General features: G+C 40.4%; 1 protein-coding gene across 1 annotated transcript; it reads left to right on the plus strand.

The window, feature by feature from the left end:
- Nucleotides 1–541: 541 nt before the first annotated feature.
- exoc3l1 (exocyst complex component 3-like 1) lies at nt 542–20,237 on the plus strand. Its single transcript, XM_040133630.1, has 15 exons — nt 542–808; nt 5,811–5,986; nt 6,176–6,395; nt 7,254–7,466; nt 9,602–9,801; nt 9,908–10,126; nt 10,731–10,801; nt 11,603–11,720; nt 12,122–12,247; nt 12,694–12,794; nt 12,918–13,034; nt 13,502–13,772; nt 17,014–17,169; nt 17,704–17,837; nt 18,512–20,237. The coding sequence occupies exons 1-15, from the start codon at nt 766–768 to the stop codon at nt 18,696–18,698; spliced, it is 2,352 nt and encodes a 783-aa protein (XP_039989564.1). The 5' UTR covers nt 542–765; the 3' UTR covers nt 18,699–20,237.
- Nucleotides 20,238–20,514: the final 277 nt, after the last annotated feature.

Raw genomic sequence — 20,514 nt, forward strand, 5'->3', positions numbered from 1 at the left:
TTTCAGTCTTTGTTCTAAACAAAGCTAACTAATGCTGGCAGTAATCTCTCAAAAGTGACATTGTAGATAAGCATGAAAGTGCTTTTTTGATCTTGGAAATAGTAGTTTGAAAAAACAATCCCTCAAGGGAACTCAAGGTCCACTTTCTAACTTTTTCCAGAGCTTTCAGCCATATCACATGGTCTTAAGGAGTGGGTGGAGTTTGCTCAGTTTCCATAGAGGTGGATCCGTTGACATGCAAGCTCAGTAGCTGTAAAGATTGCATCCATAACAATTTTTTTTTTCTGATGAGGACAGTGTGGCTTTAAGTAGAAATTGGAATCAAAAAGCTGAGATGAATTCTATTCTCTAGTAGTATTAACCATCTTTTCAACGGGCCCCTGAATGCAGCATATCTCCCTATACCCTCCCTGTCTCTGCCCCTTTCTCCCCTCCCCCTCCCACCTCCCCACCCTCCAGCATTATTGTCTTCCCTCTCCTCTTCCCCCCTCCCCCATCTCCCTCCCTTTCCTGCTGGCCTCTCAGAGGAGGATGTGTCTGGGTGAGAGAGTGTGTGTGCGGGTAAAGAGGAAAGCCGTCAGTAGAATGGATTTGTGCCCTCTCTCCTCCACCCTTTCTTCTCCTCCTCCTCCTTTCTCTTCTCCTCCGTCTCATCTGTCCTCCTTCAGCCTCTTCTGCCAACGTCGCACCCTGTGCACCCTCATTGCCGGCCCTCAGGGAAACGGAGACTCGTCCAGTGGATGGGCGGCTGAAAACTGAACTTCAATGTCAGCAGGAGATCATAAGAATGGTGGTGACAAACCAGGAGGTAATGGGACACACACACTGAACACACATGCACACACACACTTTGCCTGTTGATGGCCAACACCCACTTCTTTTTCTAAAGTCTCTGAATGGCTAAAGACAAAACAAAGCTGTGCATGACTGTGTGTGTTGCTTCTCTATGATAGAAATGAATGAACTCTTCAATATCCATCATTTAGGAGTCAGGTTTAGAGTGCTGTATTGATTTGTGGACCAGCACTGCCTTTTGATTAGATATTGAACATCTGCAAGTCAGTGCCAGCCACCTCTACTGTGATGAAGGTTCCTCCCTGGTTACAGGCGCAGAAAAATGGGCTGAAATCCAGTGTGTTTTGTGAAAACAAAAACAAAACAAAGTTAAATTTTAAGAGCAATAGGTTCATCAGGCTGTTTGAATATGAAGTTTTAGTTTGCCCCAGTGGTCCAAATGCGATGTTAAAAAGTTGAGTAAACAGTGTCACCACAAGGTCCATTTAGTAGTAATTGTGCCACTTTCAATCATATCACATGATCTTCATCAGCAGATGGTGTTTGCCCAGTTGTTTTGTTCAAGTTTCTGTTTTTTTCTGAGAATTTTAAGGATATGCTGCTTAAAAAAAAAAAGTTGAACATCTACAATTCCATGACAATGAAGATCATGTGATATGACTGAAAGCTCCACAACACCCTCTAAACGGATCTTGTGATGACACTTTCTCAACTGCTGGTTCCAAGGCCAAGAATGAACTTAGAATGCCAAGAATTTAAATTACTTATCTACCCTGACAAGGATGAAGAAAATCGTGAGTACTTGTGTTTTTTGAAGTGAAAATCGATTTAGTTTTTTTACTTCCATTAGGTTGATGGATTTTGGAGAGACAGCTTAAGAAAAGCAACAGAGGCCGAGATATCTTGACTTTTAGGGTCTGGCATGGGTCAAGCTCCAAAAAATATGACTCCTACACTTCCCATAATGCAACTCGATAGCATGTTTTGTGCTCTCCATGACTATTAAATTGACATTAACATATAATATTGGTGGATTGCCCCTTCAAAGACAATTAATATTTGCATTTAAAAAAAAGTTAGAAATAGGTCTGTTCGTCGTGTTACCGTCCTGACCAGAGTCTGCTGGTTTCCATACCGGCCCACCATTACAGCAGAATTATAGCGCAGTAATCATTGAGTGACTGCTTTACTGTCCTCTGTGCAGTTGTGTTTATAACTGTGCTTTGGCAGCACCAGCTTTCATGACCCTCATCACTTTCCTGAGTGTGAGCTGTATGGTTTATTGTTTTGCAGAGTTGCTGATGATATCGTTTCAATACTCAGATGTGGTCTTGGTAGGAGAAAGCAGAGTGTCTCATAACCTCCTCTAAAACAGAGACAGTCCTGTTCGTGTAATTGAGACGTCCAAAGATCTATACACACACACACACACACACACACACACACACACACACACACACACACACACACACACACACACACACACATATACATACACAAAAAGTTATGAATTTCTATACTTACAGGACCTCTCAGTCAAAGAATCTTAACTTTTAGTGATAAAAGCCTCATCTGTGACTGTTAGATAGTCTAATCTCAACACAGTCAACTAAGCTTTCAACCCTAAAGCCAGCTCTATGCTGGTGACCCAGCACACAGCACATTACTCTCTGCTGAGTCACTAACTAATACATTATTTAGTTAAGACCAATTAAGATGTGTAATTCAAATGGAAGCATTGTCATGTGTCTCTGATGGCTGCTCAGCTGTATGTCTAGCTGAATGATATCCTGTTTACCCGACTGGCCGGCTGACAACAGGGCCTCAGTTCTCTCTGCTATAAAAATATTCTTTCCATTAGGACACAGAGATATGTTTGACTCAGACTGTGCAGCATATCCAGTTCCCTAAACATCAATATTACCTCTACTTAGCATGCTGAAAATTGTCTCTTTCTGTGGGTGATATACTTGGTAGCTCAACAGTGAGCGGTGAAAGCATGGGAGATTGGGAGGACATTTGGGGACAATATTGTGAGCTATAACAAAATCAGGGTGTACTTTTCTTGAGCTGATAAATGAGAAACAGATTTAAAAAAAAAAAAAAAAAAAAAGCAATGTAATACATTTCTGTCAATACTATTGACAGAAATCTTCCCAGCTGGAAACAAACCTTATCACAGCACACTGGATTTTATTTCTTCAAACACTCTTTCAGGCAGAGTTGCTGTGGAGACCAAAATAATGACACTGCTTGAATAAGTTAAACCTCACCTGGAGATAATGAGGCCAGTTCCATCTTTTCAGTCATTGGCAAGGTTGTGTCCCAGTTGCAAAGGCAATCTTTCTGATGGATGCAAGATTTTGAAAACCATGAAACTTTAAAAGTACTCATCCATTAGTGCTATTTGTTCCCTCAAACATGGAAAGTCTTCAGGGCTTGATGGTTTCCGTAATTAATTTTTTAATTTTCACAATGTTTGAAGCCTTTTTTTGTTTCTATGGTTTCAACCTGTCTCAAGAAAAAAAAGGCTTCCTCCTTCTCTTTGTACTGCAGCCACTACTTTACTGAGGAAGGAAGGACAAGGACCCATTGCAATGTACTTCATACAGGCCCACTTCTTTGTTAAATGTTGATTGTAAGATCACTTCAAAAATGTTAGCTTTGCGTTTAGAATCAGTGGTATCTAATCTTATTCACCCTGACCTGTAAGGTTTCATAGAGGGTCATTTTTGTCAGAAAATATATATCGCTGAAAAAGCCTTTGATGGGGTTGAATGGAATTATTTAGTGTCTGTTGTGTCTAGATTTTAATTTTTGCTGTTTTCACCTCATGGATTCAAATGTTATATAACACCCCGATAGCAGCAACTATTAGACCAACAACCAGTATTCTAATCCTTTCAAACTATCTCGTGCAAACAGACAGGGCTGTCCACTGTGTCTATTATCATTCAGCCTTGGAATTGAACCCCTCGCTACTGTAATTTGGTCACATGACCATATACAAGGTATTAAGAAGGGCGATGACATTCATATCATTTCTTTGTATGCTGATGACATTTTGCTTTATTTAAGCAATCCTTTCCTCTCAGTTTCAGCAATTTTTCATTGTTTGATCTTTTTCGCGGTATATCTGGCTGCAAAGTGAGCTGGACTAAAAATGAAGTCATGCTGCTCTCTGACTTTGACTCTGAACAGCTGCAGTCAAGTTGTAAGCTGAGATTGTCTCCTGAGTATATGAAATATCTAGGTATAATTGTACCACGCGAGACTGATAATGCTTATCATTTGAATGAATTAAACATCAAATGATTTAAAGAGGATGAGCCTGCTTTACCTTATAGGTTGGATTCATATAATTAAAAAGTCTATTCTACTTAATTTTTCTACATCTATTTCCACAATTGCCAAATTCCCTGAATGTGTCCTTTTAAAAAAATCAGTCTTATCTCTTCCTTTATATGGAACAGTAAGTCTCCAAAGATTAGTTCTCAGGTGCTTCAACTTCCATATAACAAGAGTGGTTTTAACCTACCTAAGTTGTACATTTTATTTTGTTTCAGCTCAGCTCACTCAACTCAAACAGTGGTTCTCCAACCCCTTGGTGATACAGTGTTTCTCCATTTAACCTGAAACATATACTGTATATTGGACTACCTGAATCAAAAAGAAAATCACAAGGAACTGTCTTTCTTTCTGTTTTAATGATGATACATTTAACCTTTAGCATGATAAGGAAATTAGAGAAGTGACCAACCTTTTTGACAGTGGTATATTTGATGTCCTTCAATCTGTTGCAAGAGAAGTGCTAACAGCACTTCTAAATGCAGACTCTTTACAGGAACTTAAACCATCTAAAATCCAGAGTATACTCGGCATAACCACAAGCTATCAAAGGCCATCTCCAAGTTATAAAAAATGTGCTGGAGGGGTTACTGGCAAAGACAGACGCTAAAAGACAAATGTGGGAGCTTAGTTTAAGTAGCAAGGAATGTTTTTTTATTTACTTATTTTTGTTTTATTCATCAATTTTGATTCTTTTTTCTTTTTCTTGTGTTGTTTTCTTTTTTGTGTCATAGGTTCTTGTGTGCCACTCACCCTGGGGTTGGATTGGGTTTGGGTATGATGGAAGAAGGACAATGTCTGTCTTTTTTTTTTTTTTTTATTGTTTTGTAGGCTTAGGGTCATTGTCATGCCGCCGAATGAATCTGAGAGTCGATCAGACACCTCCCTGATGGTATTGCGTGATGTATAAGAATCTAAACATTTAAAGTGCCTAAAACCTAAGTACAGCACTGTTTGTCATTTGCAATTTGAAATATCCCCTCTGCTCTTTTCCACTGATAGTTAACACTTAACAGTGTATTAATGTTTTATGTTAGTGAAGTGGACTTTGTTTCAGGTGAGAGCAAGAAACATAGATTGGCTTGTGGGATATAGTGTGAGGGGTTCACTAGTTGGGTTTTAGACAGAACCCCTTAATAGTCAAAGATAACTAAGCCTACAATGTTGCATATGTTGGTTGGGCTAGGTCAGATCAGGCTAGTCATTCAAAACAAGTCTGAGTATGAGCTCTGTTTTTCAGAGTTAAGACTCACTGACCAGGTACTGTGGGATGCTGCTGCATTGTAATATTGCACAGACAGAAAAACTGTGGTTCTGATTCTTCCCTAAATTTTAAAGCACCAATGCTTAGGATTCGAAAAAGTATCAAAAAATGACCATGGCTATTTCAAAAATTTAAATGCTGTAATCATGTAAAACATTCTACACATTTGGAGCTTTAAGTAAAAAAAATTACATTAGATTTTTGTTTCCATAGGAGCTCAACCTCCAAAAGATGTGAAATGTGAAATTAAATATATAATCAGTCTGGTTTCTCTAGACAAAATGTCTGTTTCTTTATTATGTCTGAAGTTGAATAGTTAAAAAATAAAATTTTTGAAAAAAATTATCTTGCAGGATCAGTTCAAAACATTTCCCTGACTTTGCTTCTTCTATCTTTCTGATAGACACAGTGCCAGTGGCTGAAGCATGGCCAGAGGTGGAGAAGGCCGAGTGTTTGGCCCGCGGTGCTGCCTTGAAGTGGGCGTCAGGTGTTTTCTGTCGGCCTGAACATCTGGAGCGGCTGAGCCAGTACAGGAAGAGAGAGAGTCAGAGGACTGCTTCCATACATACCAGACTCAAGGTGACAACACAGGGACAAATCAAAACACACACCGACATACATATAGACAAACAAATGATACATTAAGATCACAGTTTATTCAATGGTCTCATAAATGCAGCCTGTGATGGCAACCATGCACTTGAATCCCTGCTCCTAGTCATTGAATCAGTACTACTTTACTTCTGGTTATCGATTATTTCCTTCCAGTCTATGGTCCAGTCATACCTGGAGGGGGTAGGCTGGGGTCTGGAGCAGCTCCAAGAGGCCAGGGCTGAGCTGAAAGAGGTGTCACACGCTTTGAAGAAAGCGGGACTGGAATCCAACCAAAACGCAGAGGGGTTGAAGTCCCTGGAGAGGCTAAGAGAAGTGTCAGTCAACCACTATCAGCTCCTTGCTGCTGTCAGCAACTTGCCACGACTTTACGCTGGTGAGATGCTGCTTTATGGACACACAGGCTTGAAAGTCCTTCATTCATAATGAATCAGTTTCATTTTCAGTTTTTCACATCTAATCAGGTTCAGCATATTTGTTGTGCATGGATGAAAGTAAGGTCTTTTTTTGGGAACATTATTCATTTTTTTCATATAATAGCGCAGGTGACGTCCTGTCGTAATCAGGGGCTAAGGGTGTAGTTCAACTTCCATTTTACCATAGTTGCACTGTATTATGAATGAATGATTATGACAGAGAGCATTCCAAACATACTGTTCTGGCAATATAATGCAATCTAATAAGTTAGCCGTGCAGTAAATGCCACTTTTGTGTAGCTTATAGTGTTCAATTTTTGTTGACATTGTGTCAGAAAAGTATTGATTCAAGTTGGGTAAGTAATGAATATGTGAATTTGTGCATTTGGCTTTCCTGTTTATCTTAAGTTGCAAGATTTTCGTCCACCATCTGTAAGTGTCTTTATGGATAATATCTAGCACCCTGCAAGTAATGAAAATGTTGGTCTCCCTTCTAAAAAGCATCTGAATTTTAACATTTTCTAATCATGGTCTAAGAAAAGGGCAGCTCAATGTGTTTACATTTATTTATATCTATTATACACTTGGAACAGAGTCTGTTTTTCATCTGAATTCTTTCACCCACTTATTCTTGTTCTGTGTAGAACCAGAGAAAATAACAGTGATTTTGATCTCCACAGAAACGTCTCTGCTATCAAAACTACTTATGGTGTAACATAGAACTCTTTTTTTTTGGCGGAAACAAGAGGTTGCATAAATTGTTGACCGTTTGAGGAATTTAAGTTTTCCCTCCCTCCTCCCCTTCCTTGCCTTTGCAGTGCGTAGCATGGTGTTGGAGACTGAGCGTCTGGTGGAATCCCGGCGGCTCCTTGAGGCCCACGCCCACCTGATGGATCTGGAGCGCTGGCAGGACGACATCCTCTGGCAGCTCCACAGAGCTGCGGGGACGGCAGGAAGTGCACTCAGCACTGAAGACCAGGAGCTGGTGGCCAAATATTTCTCTGGTGTTGGGCAGCTGGTGGACGCCCTGGGTAGGGAAATCTTCACAGCTTACTCTGTAATATCAGTTTAATTCAATTTAACTCATTCAAAAGCAAGACAGACCATACAGTATATAGCAGCAGTATTTTTTATATACTGTAGTTTAGTGACCCATATTTTTGTTTGGTGCATTAAACTAACAAAACATACATTATTAGAATATGGAAATGAACTACCATATACAAAACATACAGTATATCAGAATATAAATCCATTATGTTGTAAGGTTTGTGTTTCATTTACAAAGCAGATAATGACGATGTGACTTTGAACATTCCTCATATTCCTTCATTCCTGTAAATGGAAATCTACATTATGACAATATTATTTGTCAAAAACATACACATCTTTCCTATCTCAACATCATTTCCCAGGACCAAGGCTTAGTATCATTCTCAGTCATTTTTTGTACCAACCAAAATGTTTCTACAGCTTCAAGTAATGAAAACTATCGAGCAGTATAAGCTGGCACTGAATGCTTGGTCAGTTTTGTTTTCCTACCCTTTTTATTAGACTTTCTGCGATGTAAGCCTGAATTTTGCTCATTTTAAACTGTCATTTTTTCTGGTTCATGTACAGCTGTTTGTGTTAAGGCAATATTAAACACACTCCAGGGTACTGGATTGCCACTGGTACTGGAAAAAATTACCAACTATACCTGGCCGTTTTAAAAAGAAAAAACAAAAACAAAACAAAAAACAGAGGAATAACAATCAAAAATTATGTGTATAATTTTTTTGTCATTGTGATAAATTATACTATATGATCATCGCATATAACACTGGTCACACTGATGTAGCTTTAATTTAGATAAGGCTAAAAAATAAACTACAGTATTTATTCAATCTTCCCATTCAAATCAGAATTATTAGATCAAATTATCAGACTCATCCTCTGTTAAGATATTATGATTTCATCAAGCTTGGAAGTGTTTTTTTTCTTTGTTCTTGTTTTTGTTTTTTGCCACTTGGGGGCAGCAAATGTGTTTCCAGTCACTCCTCAACTACTGAGAAAAAATATCTGCCTGTTTAGCAGCTACATGCTCCACTATGTTCACCAGCTAGAATAGTTCCTTTCTTCGTCTGTCTGCTGATTGGTTCTGGGCAAGTAGCATACAGTTGGTATACAGCAAAAAATATGTTTTTGCTAAAAGTCTAATTCCAGCTGCAGCAGGCTGCTCTTTGGCAGGAAAACCAAAACAATGAGGTAAAAGAGGCTAAAAGACTCTGTAGAGCTGAGGGTCACTGCAGTTTTGGGCGATAATTCTCTGGGTTTGTAACTACAAGTGACATCTATCACGTTACACATAGTCATTTGATCCTTTGTTAATAAAAAATTTTGATATGGGCCTAAAAAGTGTCTGTATTCAACATCACTCAATTACATTGACTATCTATGGAAAACCTAGGAAAAAAAAAAAATTGAAAAAACAAGAAAAACAATAATATTAGACCATATTTGATTTTTAGTCTTGATAAAACTGTAAAACTGAAAGTTAGAAGCTCATTCAAGTCTATGCAGCTGCTGTGCAGTCATCTGAATCTGGTGCATAGAGGTGAGCCTGTGGAGGGAAGAGCTGACCTCGTGCTTGGGGGTCAATACTGGTGACTCTCTTCTACAGAAAGTAGCTACGGTTTGTCCAAAAAGTTGCCAGATTTGTCGCTAGGTGCTTTTTTGGGAAAAAAAAAAAAAATTGCTAAAGGGTCCTGAAAAGTCAGTAAATCTAGTGACAAAGGGAGCAGCATATTTCTGCAGCAGAGGAAGCTGCAGTTTCATGACCAGAGTCATAGGAGTAAATTTCTCTGGCTCTAATTTTTCGTGACAGCGCCACCTACCTAACTGGATAACCAAGGACCACATTTCTACAATAACATGATGGACGACAATCAGAGTGTGAGTGTGAGTACTGCGCCAATTCATTTTGAAAGAGCAACAGCCAATTGGGAAACTCCAACACTCGGCCGGCCAACCAATGGTGTAACGTTATCATTCAGTCAGTCAGTGAGTCAGTCAGTGACAGACATTCACGTTTACAGGGCTGGCCTCACTGTTGTGGCACAGCCAGAAAGATCAGTCCCAGGATGAGTCTGGTGTAACATCCTCAACATCCACCCTGTCACTGTAGGTAAGGAGCTGTGGGCGGTGGTGAGCAGTGCTCTGGCTCTGGCCCGACAAAACCCCACACCATTTGTATCAGCAGTGAGGATAGTGGAGCGGGAGGAAGCCCTCGACCAAGCTCTGCTGGAGGAGAGAGGGGGAAGCAGAAGCAACAGCAGGCCCCTACCCCCTGGTCGACCTCGCTGCTGGAGAGCATTCTTCTTCCAGGTCTGCACCAGCTGATACAAAACACTTAACCTTTTACTGAGTTTCTCCTTTTAAATTTCTGATTGTGTGTTACAGTATGTCGTCCCTCACATCTCCTACCTTCCAGGCACTAGAGGAGGCTGTTTCTGCACGGTTTCGTAGCGTTTCCTACCTGCACACACGTGGTCCAGGTCTGACAGGCCACCTCTCTGCTCTCCAACATGCTACCATGGCTGACTTGGCCACTGTGCGCCACCTGCTGGAGCACTGTGTCCCACCACGCTATCGGCTGACAGGAGCCTACCTGAGGGCCAGCCATCGCTGTTTACAAGCTCACCTGGCACAGGTGAGTAATTTGAAAGAAATAAACCAATGCTGCAACATCTTTAGCTTTGATATCACGCCTTACTATGTAGACTGCAAATCTCTCTAAACAATTACAGGGACTAGCAGGGCTTAATTTCTCTCATCGTTTTTTGGTATGAATTATCATGGCTTACATATAAAACAGTAAGAGCCACGAGACTTAAATATGCACTAGGTTTATGATATTTACCAGCAAAGACAGCTTGACTGTGTGTGAGTGTGGGTCTTCATGGCAAAATGTGGTCCTGGAGACACCTACTGCAGTGGAAACTACCACAGAGGTAAATTTTGTCACTGCAATAGTGTCACAACCGTGCAAGATACAGTCACGAAACTTTGCAAGCGTGTAGTTGAGATCAAAATGAAGGCAGAGTTTGAAAATGGTTGTGCTCCAACCCGTGAGTACTGAGTACCCATGTAATAATGTAGTAATGACTACTGAGTTCTCATTGGTTGGAACGGCAACATGTTGACGGGCGTAGCAGCTGGTGTGATCCCATTACAAGATGGTTCCTAGTTTTAATTTTTATTTTGAAAATGGTGACGACCTCACTATACACATGTAAGTGATATTTGTGGCCTAGGTTAGCAGCTGGGACCTGGAGAGTGGTGAAATCTTTGCTATGCTCAACTGGGTTCTACACATCTACAACAGGTGAGGTCAACGACCTGGAGAGATTCTGTATTTTATTCTTTGTCTTTCTGTCTGCGTGTGGTTCTTTGTGACTTTAGAGATGGGGTTAATTGAACAAATCTAAGCAACCTCTAATTTGTTTGACTGCACATCCTTTTACAAGAAAATTGATCTTTACTTGATGAAATAGTTCGGCATGAACTTGAAAATCATTTTGGTTCAGTATGTTAAGACTTAATAGATTTAATTTCAAATGCAGTTGATTATCTTTATTATACACTCTCTCTCCCATATTTCCTACCTCTTTCCCCTAATTAGCATCTAATGAAGCAGAAACGCTTTAAGAAAAGTACGTAAAAGAAACATCATCCATCACAGCTACCATCTGTTGTGAAATTGTTATCTTAAATTAAGTTTCAGTGTTTCCCAAGTTAAAAAAGAAGAAAAAAAATTTCTGTGTCAGAAAATGTTTTTTTTTTTTTTTTTCTCTCGAAGTTTTGTTCTTGTGAAATACTGGATTTCTTTAAGTCTTCAAGAATTCTAGAAACTATTAAAATTAATAGATCTGAGACTGAAACATCTCTCTTAAGTTGCATTGCTCACTGGTCAAACACATACAGTATGCAGCATATGACTAAGGGTTGCGAGTGGCCATTGTTAGGCGATAAACAGTCATAAAGAGTCCCATCACCTCGTCCTGCCCAAATGCATTTCATTTTATTTAACTTCCATATATTAAGATTTTAGATTTTTGGGATGTCAGTAAACCTGTTTGACATTGTTAACCATCAAAAGCTCAGTGTGACAGTCTTGTTTTTGAAGCCCAGACATGATGGGTCATCCAGAGCTGGTGACTGAGATGGAGAAAGAAGAGCTGGGACCTCTCATCTCCACCGAGGGACTGGAGCAGCTGCAGAACAAATATGTACAAAGTGTTCGGGTGGGTCAACCATAGATGTTTTTTTCAAGATTTCACAAATTGTGACCTGTATCCTAGTGGTGGGACGCTTCTGACAGCAGGGTCCTTACACAGGTAATATTTTGGCTGTAGTATGTAGGTTTGGAAACTGAATTAAAAAAGACATTATACAGTCTGCATATACATAGGACTACACATTTTGTGTTAGACACAAATCATCATTCATATTCCAGCATTTGGTTGATGAATATCTGTCTTTTGGGTAGGTACGTGTTGAATGCCTGTGAAGATAATTTCAATTCATATTAATTGGAATGTTAAAATTTAAACTGCGTATGAACCCTATAGAGAGTGTAGGGTAGGATGATGGTGTCATTCAAGTACATTCAATGTGTGTTTCCTTGTTGTTGTTGCTGTTGTAGAAGAGTGTATCAGAGTGGATGCACAAAGCTCTACAGGTGGAGTTGCAAGACTGGCAGAGAGACCAGGAACCAGATACAGACCATGAAGGTTTCTACCAAACTAGCCTGCCCACTATCATCACACAGGTATAAAATATGCTATACAATACACAAAAATACAACCAAAAAACACATGCACTAACATCCATTTTTTTTTAAAGTGCCTTTAATACAACTGAACCTTATAAACTTCAGCTGTGGGTATTGACCAAAATTTGAAATTGTCCCTACAAGTGGTCAAGATGAGAGATGCTGGAGTTCAGGCTAAAAAGTGAGATTCGTCTAATCAATTCTAATGTAATAACAGTAATGGTCTGTGCCTGTCCACTCCCCGGAGACACAGTTTGTAATGACATTGTGTGATTATGGCTTCTTTAAACTGAATTAGCAAAAAACTGTCTCCCTGCTTCTCCTTTTAAACTTACTTCAAGCTTTGTAACCACTTTTCAGCACCATAGTATGTGCCTAAAGCCTGAGATGGGTCATATCATACTTTATTTTTTGTGTGGACTTTCTTTGTGGGACTGTGATAGATGCTGGAGGAGAACACCCGGGTGGCTCTGATGATTGGGGAATCCCTACGAGATCAGACTATACAGATGGGACTGTATGAAATGGAGAACCTTTTGAACAGGTGTGTGTTCATGCATGTTTTGTTTGTGACTACCTTTACATACCTCCCTCCTTTTTTATTCTAACCTGCTTTTACCTGCTTTACCTTTCATTTATCTCCATTTCTTCACATCTTTACCTCCAGGTTTCGGGAAGCTCTGGTAGAATTTGGGAAAGTGAATCGCAGGAATCCGAGCAACAGCAAAACCAAGTTCTACCTCCACTATTTGCTAGCTTCCATCAGCAACTGCATCATCCTAAAGTAAGATTATGGCAGAGTATTGGTTAAATGCTTTCAAAGCTAAACAACACACTATGATTTAAACTTTAAAGAGTATCAAAAAGTGGGTGAATAGAGTGGGTTAATATCATGTCAGCCAGCATCACAAGGTAAAGTTGACGGTGTTTTCAGTCTTCACTCGCAATACACCCCATGCATTCGGAAAAGACTCTGAGTAACCTGCTCTTTCCCACTACTCAAAGACAAAAATATAAGTTCTTTCTCCTGCAACAGGGTTATCATCTAGTTCATTTGTTCTTTGATGTAATGATCTATCCACTCAATTTGGTGCTGTTTACCTGGTTTTTGTCCCATAATGAAAGAAAAATAATTTCAAGAATAACCCAGAAAAGATCAAAATGAAATTTAAAAAAAAAATCAGGTACAAACCATAATTTAAATCTCTGCAGATCTATAGAAAATGTGGTGTCCTCTTGTGTATGATTCAGAAAGTCCACAGAGAGCCTGCAGCAGCAGCAGTCATCCCAGTCGGCAGGCCAGTTCTCTCGGACTCCTCCCAACCCACTGGCAGCTCTAGACCGGGCGGTGAGACGGGCGTGTCGCCTGGTGATGGACCAGCTCCTATTGGACCTTCAGCATTTCCTTCCGGGCCTGCTGACCCGACCCTGGCTGGTCCAGGGAGACCCCACACCCAAACTCTGCCACGTCCTGGAACGTCACCTGGAACTGTATGGCCGTGTTCGGCCACCCTGCCGACAGGTCACAGCTTTGCTTTGTTTCCATCCCCGGTGTGCAGATTGTATTTTAGCTGTACTGTATTTCTTTGGGATAGAGCTGTTCTGGAGGCAAAAATGTTTGATAAAACCCAGTGAGAGGAGTTGAAGGATTTTGTGACAACAGATTAAATCCCAGTTGCAATGCATTAAGCAAGAGAGGAGGAACCTGCAGGGCACTTCATGGTCGTATTTGCTCAAAATCTTACCAGCATGATGTGTATTCTAAATGTTTATACGAAATAGAATATATAATATTTCTTTACAGCATGCAGATATGTAATTTTTGTTGTTTTATTATTCTTGTCAAATTCCGAGACAATAATATGTTTGCAATAGCATGCCATAAAAAGGATTACAGCAGAAAACATATGAATATTGCTCATACCATAATTTATCTGAAAGCTATAATACATTTTTAAAAGCATCAGGGTTTAGCTGAAAACTGTTAGGTTGATACCATTAATGTTTTGTTTAGAGCAGTAATAATATTTTGTACTGGTATTCAATATTTTTCATTGCTAAAAAAATACAAGAAGTATGTAAGAGGAATAAGATTTCTACCTAAAATAATGAGAATATTTATTTTGAATCCTATCACAGTGTTTCAGCAAAATGGGTTCAGGTTTGATAAATTACTACTGACAAAGTAATTTACAATACATGATCAGTAATAAGTCAAACTGCTTATGTAATGTTTAGCGATTTCTGGACCCAAATGCAGACACAGGAAGGGAAGTATCTTTAATAAGAGAAAAAACAGGCTTAAGCAGGCAAAAGGAAAATACACGCATCGGGCCAGTGGACAAGAACCATAAGAATGAAGCTGGGGACCTTGGGCAGATGGCGGGTTTCGACGGAGCAGGAGACCATGGCTGGCCGGCCCGGAGGCTGGGCAGACAAAAGGGAAGGACAAAGGCAGGATCTCACGGAAGATCAATGACAAAGGCAAGATCTCCCTGGAGGAAGAGGACGAGGCTGATGGTGAAATAGAATCCCTCTGGAGGCTGGACCCTCTTGAAGCTGAGAAGGAGGGCAGCAGTAGAGGTTGGTCCCCTCAGGAGGCTGAGCAGGAGGACGACCACACAAACAGAGCCTCTCTGGAGGATGACTTGGAAGTCAGTACTGTAGGGGAGACTGCTCTGGAGGCCGGTGCCGTTGGTTGAACTGCTCTGGAGGTTGGCAAAAAGACTGGAGTTCTGGAGAGACAGCCAGCACCAGAAGATTAAGCTGTAGGTCGAAATGGTTGCAGGGCAGGGGGCAGACAGGAAAGGATCTAGCTGAGCGTCAGCAAAGATGGCTGACTGATGATCTGGGATATCAGGCAGTGTGTCAGAAGGAACTTGTGACAGGAGATCTGAGGCTTTGTCAGCCAGGCGGCTAATTGGAATCCAGAAAAAGATGAGGCATCGGCCTACTCAGGAACAGGTGAGACATCGGTGAGGACAGCCAGTTCAGGGTCTGGCTGGAGGCCCGGCTGGGTGTCAATCGTGGCACTGAACAGTTTGGAGAATTGTTATCTCTGGTCTCTGAGACCCATGCTATATTCTAGGAGCTCCAACCCCTAGATATCTTCCAGGAAAAGCTAGGCAAGTCCCAAGGAAAGAGGACTGCTCAAGGTCTTCAGGGCCAGGGTGAGACAGGAAGTTGGACAGCTCATTAGCAGGAGCAGGCAAGTGGCTAACTGATTGGGAGGCTGGCTGGAGGCCAGCATGCTGGTGATTAGCTTGCTGGAGGCTAGTAGGACTGAGGCTAGCCAACTGAAAAGCTGACTGGTGACAAACAGGCTGTGGCTGATGAAGCTGGCTGCAGACAGATGATCCCCTGACACACTGTCTGGGCTGTAGGCCAGGAGTTAGCCAACTGACAATTAGACGGGGAGCTAGCAGGCTGTGAGCTAGCCAACTGGAGTTCTAGTTGTAGGTTTGCTGACTCAGGAGCAGGCTGGTGGCTAGTCAGCTTGGAGACAGAGTGGTTGCTAGCAGACTGGAGGCTGGCTGGGAGTCAGGGGTGTTAAAGTCCTTAAGCCACTCAGTCAATAAACACCTAAGCCACGGCTTTTTGGATGCTTCCTTGCATGCCAGCCTCAGAGCTGCTTCACTGTACACCTTAACATGGGCCCCTCTTCCACTCACCAGAAAGCACTCCAGAGTGTAAAACAAATTATAAAATTCTTCTTCAAACAAAGTGCCTGCTAGGTCCATGGTGGTGGGTTGGTACTGTAATATTTAGTGATTTCTGTATCCAAATGCAGACACACAGGCAGGCTGATGCAGTGAAGTATCTTTTAATAAGAGAGAAAACAGGCTTGCACTCAGAAAGGTGGACAAAATGGCAGGCAGGTATCCAGATAAGCAGGCGAAAGGAACATACACGCTGGAGAAACATTAAGGAAAACAACCAAGAATGAAACAGATAATCCAACGTAGGTAGTAAATCCACAGACACACACAAGGTAGCAAACACAGATGAACAAACGAGGCGTGAAGGGAACACAGAGACTTAAATACACTAGTAAAGGGAAGACAATAGGAGACAGGTGAAACCAATTAGGGCAGGGCAAGCAATCACAAAAGGCAGGAAAAAAAAAAAAAAAAAAACACAAAGACAGGAAGTCACATAAGGACAGTCATTTCAAAATAAAACAGGAAACATAAAAAGAGTCCAGGCATAAAGTCAGTGAGCGGGGCAGATCGTGACAGCTCTAACATATCCGTCATATCAGAAAATGATCATACTTATTTACCAGTTTTATTTTAATGTTTTAATGCAGTTCTTTTGGGGATACATAAGAACATGTTTCACAGCAATGTATTAGGTTTACTGGGCATCAAAATGACAGGATGATAGTTGTCATGAACACTGAATTTTTCCCACATAAACCCATATCAACAAAACCTTAAAGTAGGTTATTATCTGCCTAACTTATGAATGTATCTGCTCAGCCCCGTGATATAACCACCAAACTCACTGTTGCATACAGTAACAGTCATACTCCTATTTTGGCCTTATAGTGGTTCACATGTCTAACTTATATTTCCAAGTCAAGCATGAAATACCTTTCACAACTCTCCAGTATGTGCTGTATAATACTTTGTACCGTAACATCTGCATTGGAGGTGTTTAACTCTTCTTGCTGTTGTAGGTAGCATGTGTGACCCTTTCCTTGGTCTAAACCTTGTACGTACGCTAAACATGCCTGCTGAAGGTTATTTTTGTGTCTACAGCGTCTGCAGGAAGAGGCTCAGTGGCTGATGGTGGTGGAGTATGTCAGGGCTCTGATGCAGAAGAGGCTGGTTTGTCGCAGCAGCGAGGAGAGGAGGCAACTTGCTCAGCAGATGGTTGAAGATGACCAGCTCTTCAGAGAAATCTTCCATGGCCTGGTGAGCATTATTAATATCAAACATCCTCACAGTCACCTTACATTGACTTGAGCTGTCATGATTCAGAAATGTTTATCATTAATACATCCTATCCTTTTGCAGTATTATGGAGTTTGTGTCTGATGTGAAATGTGTTGTCAGTGTCAAAATTCAACTCATATGATGGATGTGATGTGGTTTAATTGATTTTGTAGAACTAATCAATACTACATTGACTATTGGAAGTCCTAAAACTATTTGATTCTATGGCAAAATTATGACTTGATTCCACATTAATATACACTAAAAAATGTAGTTAAATATTTTGACTGTGGAGCTTTACTGCTCCATTATGGGTTAAAATCTGACATGAATGAAGTACTGGGTTTAACACTGATTTGAGTGAAGGAAAATGTAGTGAATGTTAAAAATGAAAACATCTCCACAAAACAGTAGCTGATGGCAACTTCAATCAAAGTACTGGTGTTTGTATCAGCTTTCACAATCCCATGATCAGCCAAGGTGTGTAAGGTGTTTAACTGTGTGCCTGTGTAGGAGGGTGATGGGTCAGTACCTGAAGTGAACCCTTTAGCCTTACTACCCGTCCTGGCTGACTTCATCCGACTCAAAGACCCCAGCATGCTCACTCTGGAAGTGTCAGGACTTGCAGCCAAATACCCCGACATCAGGTAATCTGACCTCACCTGCTCTCCCCTTGCTGTCACATTTTTCAGCCTGCCCTGCTTGCTGTGTGGCTGTTGAATTATAGTCCACTATCCATTTATGTCAAATCTACAGAATCTCTGAGAGACCAGTGGATTTTTTTTTTTTCCAGGATCATTTTTCTAAGTTCTTCTTTTTCATCTGTGAAAACAGGTGAATTTGGTTTTTTACCTGCCTGCCTTAAGAGGCAAGTGGAAAAAAAATGTTTTTGTCAGGATTTTTCTAAATGTTTGTTTTTCAAATTCTCAATTTACTCTAAACACAAGGTACATACATTTTGTGTTAGCAAGTATTGTAGCATAACTGTCATTTAACTGTATTTTACTCAGTGAAAGCATCCACCAGAAAGGCTTTAGGAAGTCAGGTGAGACAGTATAAAGTAAAAAACCACCTGGGAGTAAACATGAATGCTTTTAGTTCTATTTAGACTGTGTTAGTCGTGCACTTCAGCCTCTTTTAGCTGCCTCTCAGGGCTTCCAGATCCTTGTCGCAAAATTTGCTAAAACTAAGAGTGTTTGGTGTCAGTTATGGGAATCTACCATTTAAAGAGTAAAGGCAAATATGCATAAAGTAATGAGCATAAATACGTTGTTGATAACATTGTTAAGGGTTATACCTACATGTTTTTGTGTTCCCTCAGTGAGGAGCATGTGTCTGTACTGCTAGACATTCGCGGTGATGTCTCCAGGGAAATCAGAGGGGCTGTGTTGGACTTGCTGGAGCAGAGCGCCCCCCCTCTGCCAGCAGGATATCGGCCGATCTTCACTGACATCCTGGTGCCTCCCACCACCATGTCCTTCTGTTTGCCCACTGCCAAGTGCGCATGACTGCAAGAACTAAAACCTTGTCCTGTACTCAGTTTTTCAAATCAGGGTGGATCTGGTTCTTAGATGGATTGTCAAGTCAGGTCCCCTTAGCTTGATGTAACACTAAAAAAATGCAGTACCAAGCAGAAAAATGCTGTTGAATCTGTTCCTGCTGTGTTTCATTATTTATCCAGGGAGCAACAACTAAGTCCCTGTTTTTTCTTCAGCACCACCCTGCTTCACACTCACAATGTTACACACATCATTCATACTGGGAGCTGCCCAGTCCCACCTTCAGTCTTCCTTGTCACCCACTGAAGTAGGTTGAGGCTTCAGGGCATTGCTCCTTAACAATAGTTATTAGTGATATTCATATTCATATTCATATTCATATTCATATTCATATTCATATTCATATTCATATTCATATTCATTTCCTTCACCTACATTGTACCAGGGATTTGAGCTGGTCCTTGCTGGTTCAGGTCTAACTTAAGTTACTTCAGAAACTCATTAGTCTAAATCGGTGAGCCACTGTGGCTGATTTGGTAACAAGGCTTTAAATGCTAAATGGACTACACTTAAATAGCGCTTTTCTAGTCTCATCGACCGCTCAAAGCGCTTTACACTAAATGCAACATTCACCCATTCACACACACATTCATACATCTTATTCATACACACACCCGCACATACTGACGGCTCAGCGATCGTGGCAATTTGCGGTTCAGTACCTTGCCTAAGGACACATCAACATACACACTGGAGGAGCCGGAAATCGAACCACCGACCTTCTGGTTAGTGAACAACCCGCTCTACCTACCTGAGCCACAGCCGCCCCCTTAAAAATGTTACCAGTAAAACAAGATCTTCAACTCTGTTACAAGTTTTCGTTATGTGTCTCAGTTATTTGTGCTACAGATTTAAAAATGCATTAAGCAGCTTTGAACAGCAAGAATAGCTGTTTTCTTCTTCTCACTCAGAAATCATTTAAAATGACGAGTAAAAAACGCGTGGCACTGCAATGTTTCATTTCATGGTGAGCCTCAGAGTCATTGTGAATGGATTCAGATGGAGAGGGTTAAAGTAAAATCAGAATAAAACATCATTATGCTCATTTCTATTATAATCAATGAAAGGTCAAACTATGGTTACAGCATCATGTACAAATAGAAGAGAATGTAGTCCGCAAAGCGTACTGGTGGCTGTTTTGCAATATGTAACAGATGAAGGTTGTTGTTTGAATTACAATGTACGGTATGTTTTCAGTGAGGACTACTGGACTGTGAACAGTCCTACCTGAGGAACTTATGCTGCTAATTCATTACCTATAAATCTCCCTTAAAATCACTTTTTCATTAATCCGTCTATGCATTTTTATTTTCTCCAAGTTTACCTTGGGTGGTTGCTTATATTGGGTGTTAACTGATTTTTTAAATGTATTTATTGTATTTATATAATTTTCAACTGTTTGATTTTGAATAGTGTTTCCCGCTTGTATTTCAAAAGGTATTTTGCTTGTTCTGGTTCAATGACAACCTCTAAAGCACATTGTTAACTCTGCTAAAATAAATGCTTACATAAATGCTTTGTAAACTTTCATCATTTATTATTTATATATTTATAATATCATTATTACATATAATTCCAATAGGAATATAACAAAGATTACAAAAATCAGGCCAATTAGTGATTGTCCATTTCGCATTTTTAGAGGTAAGGTAAGACACTACAGGTGAATGGGGTAAAAATTTTAACTAATAGATATCACCATGAAACTTCTCTGAAGACTATTTTTTTTGTATTATAAGTTTTCTGAAATTGTATGTTTAAATAT

Source organism: Xiphias gladius, chromosome 8 (assembly GCF_016859285.1).
Source record: "Xiphias gladius isolate SHS-SW01 ecotype Sanya breed wild chromosome 8, ASM1685928v1, whole genome shotgun sequence".
NCBI classification, from domain to species: domain Eukaryota; kingdom Metazoa; phylum Chordata; class Actinopteri; order Istiophoriformes; family Xiphiidae; genus Xiphias; species Xiphias gladius.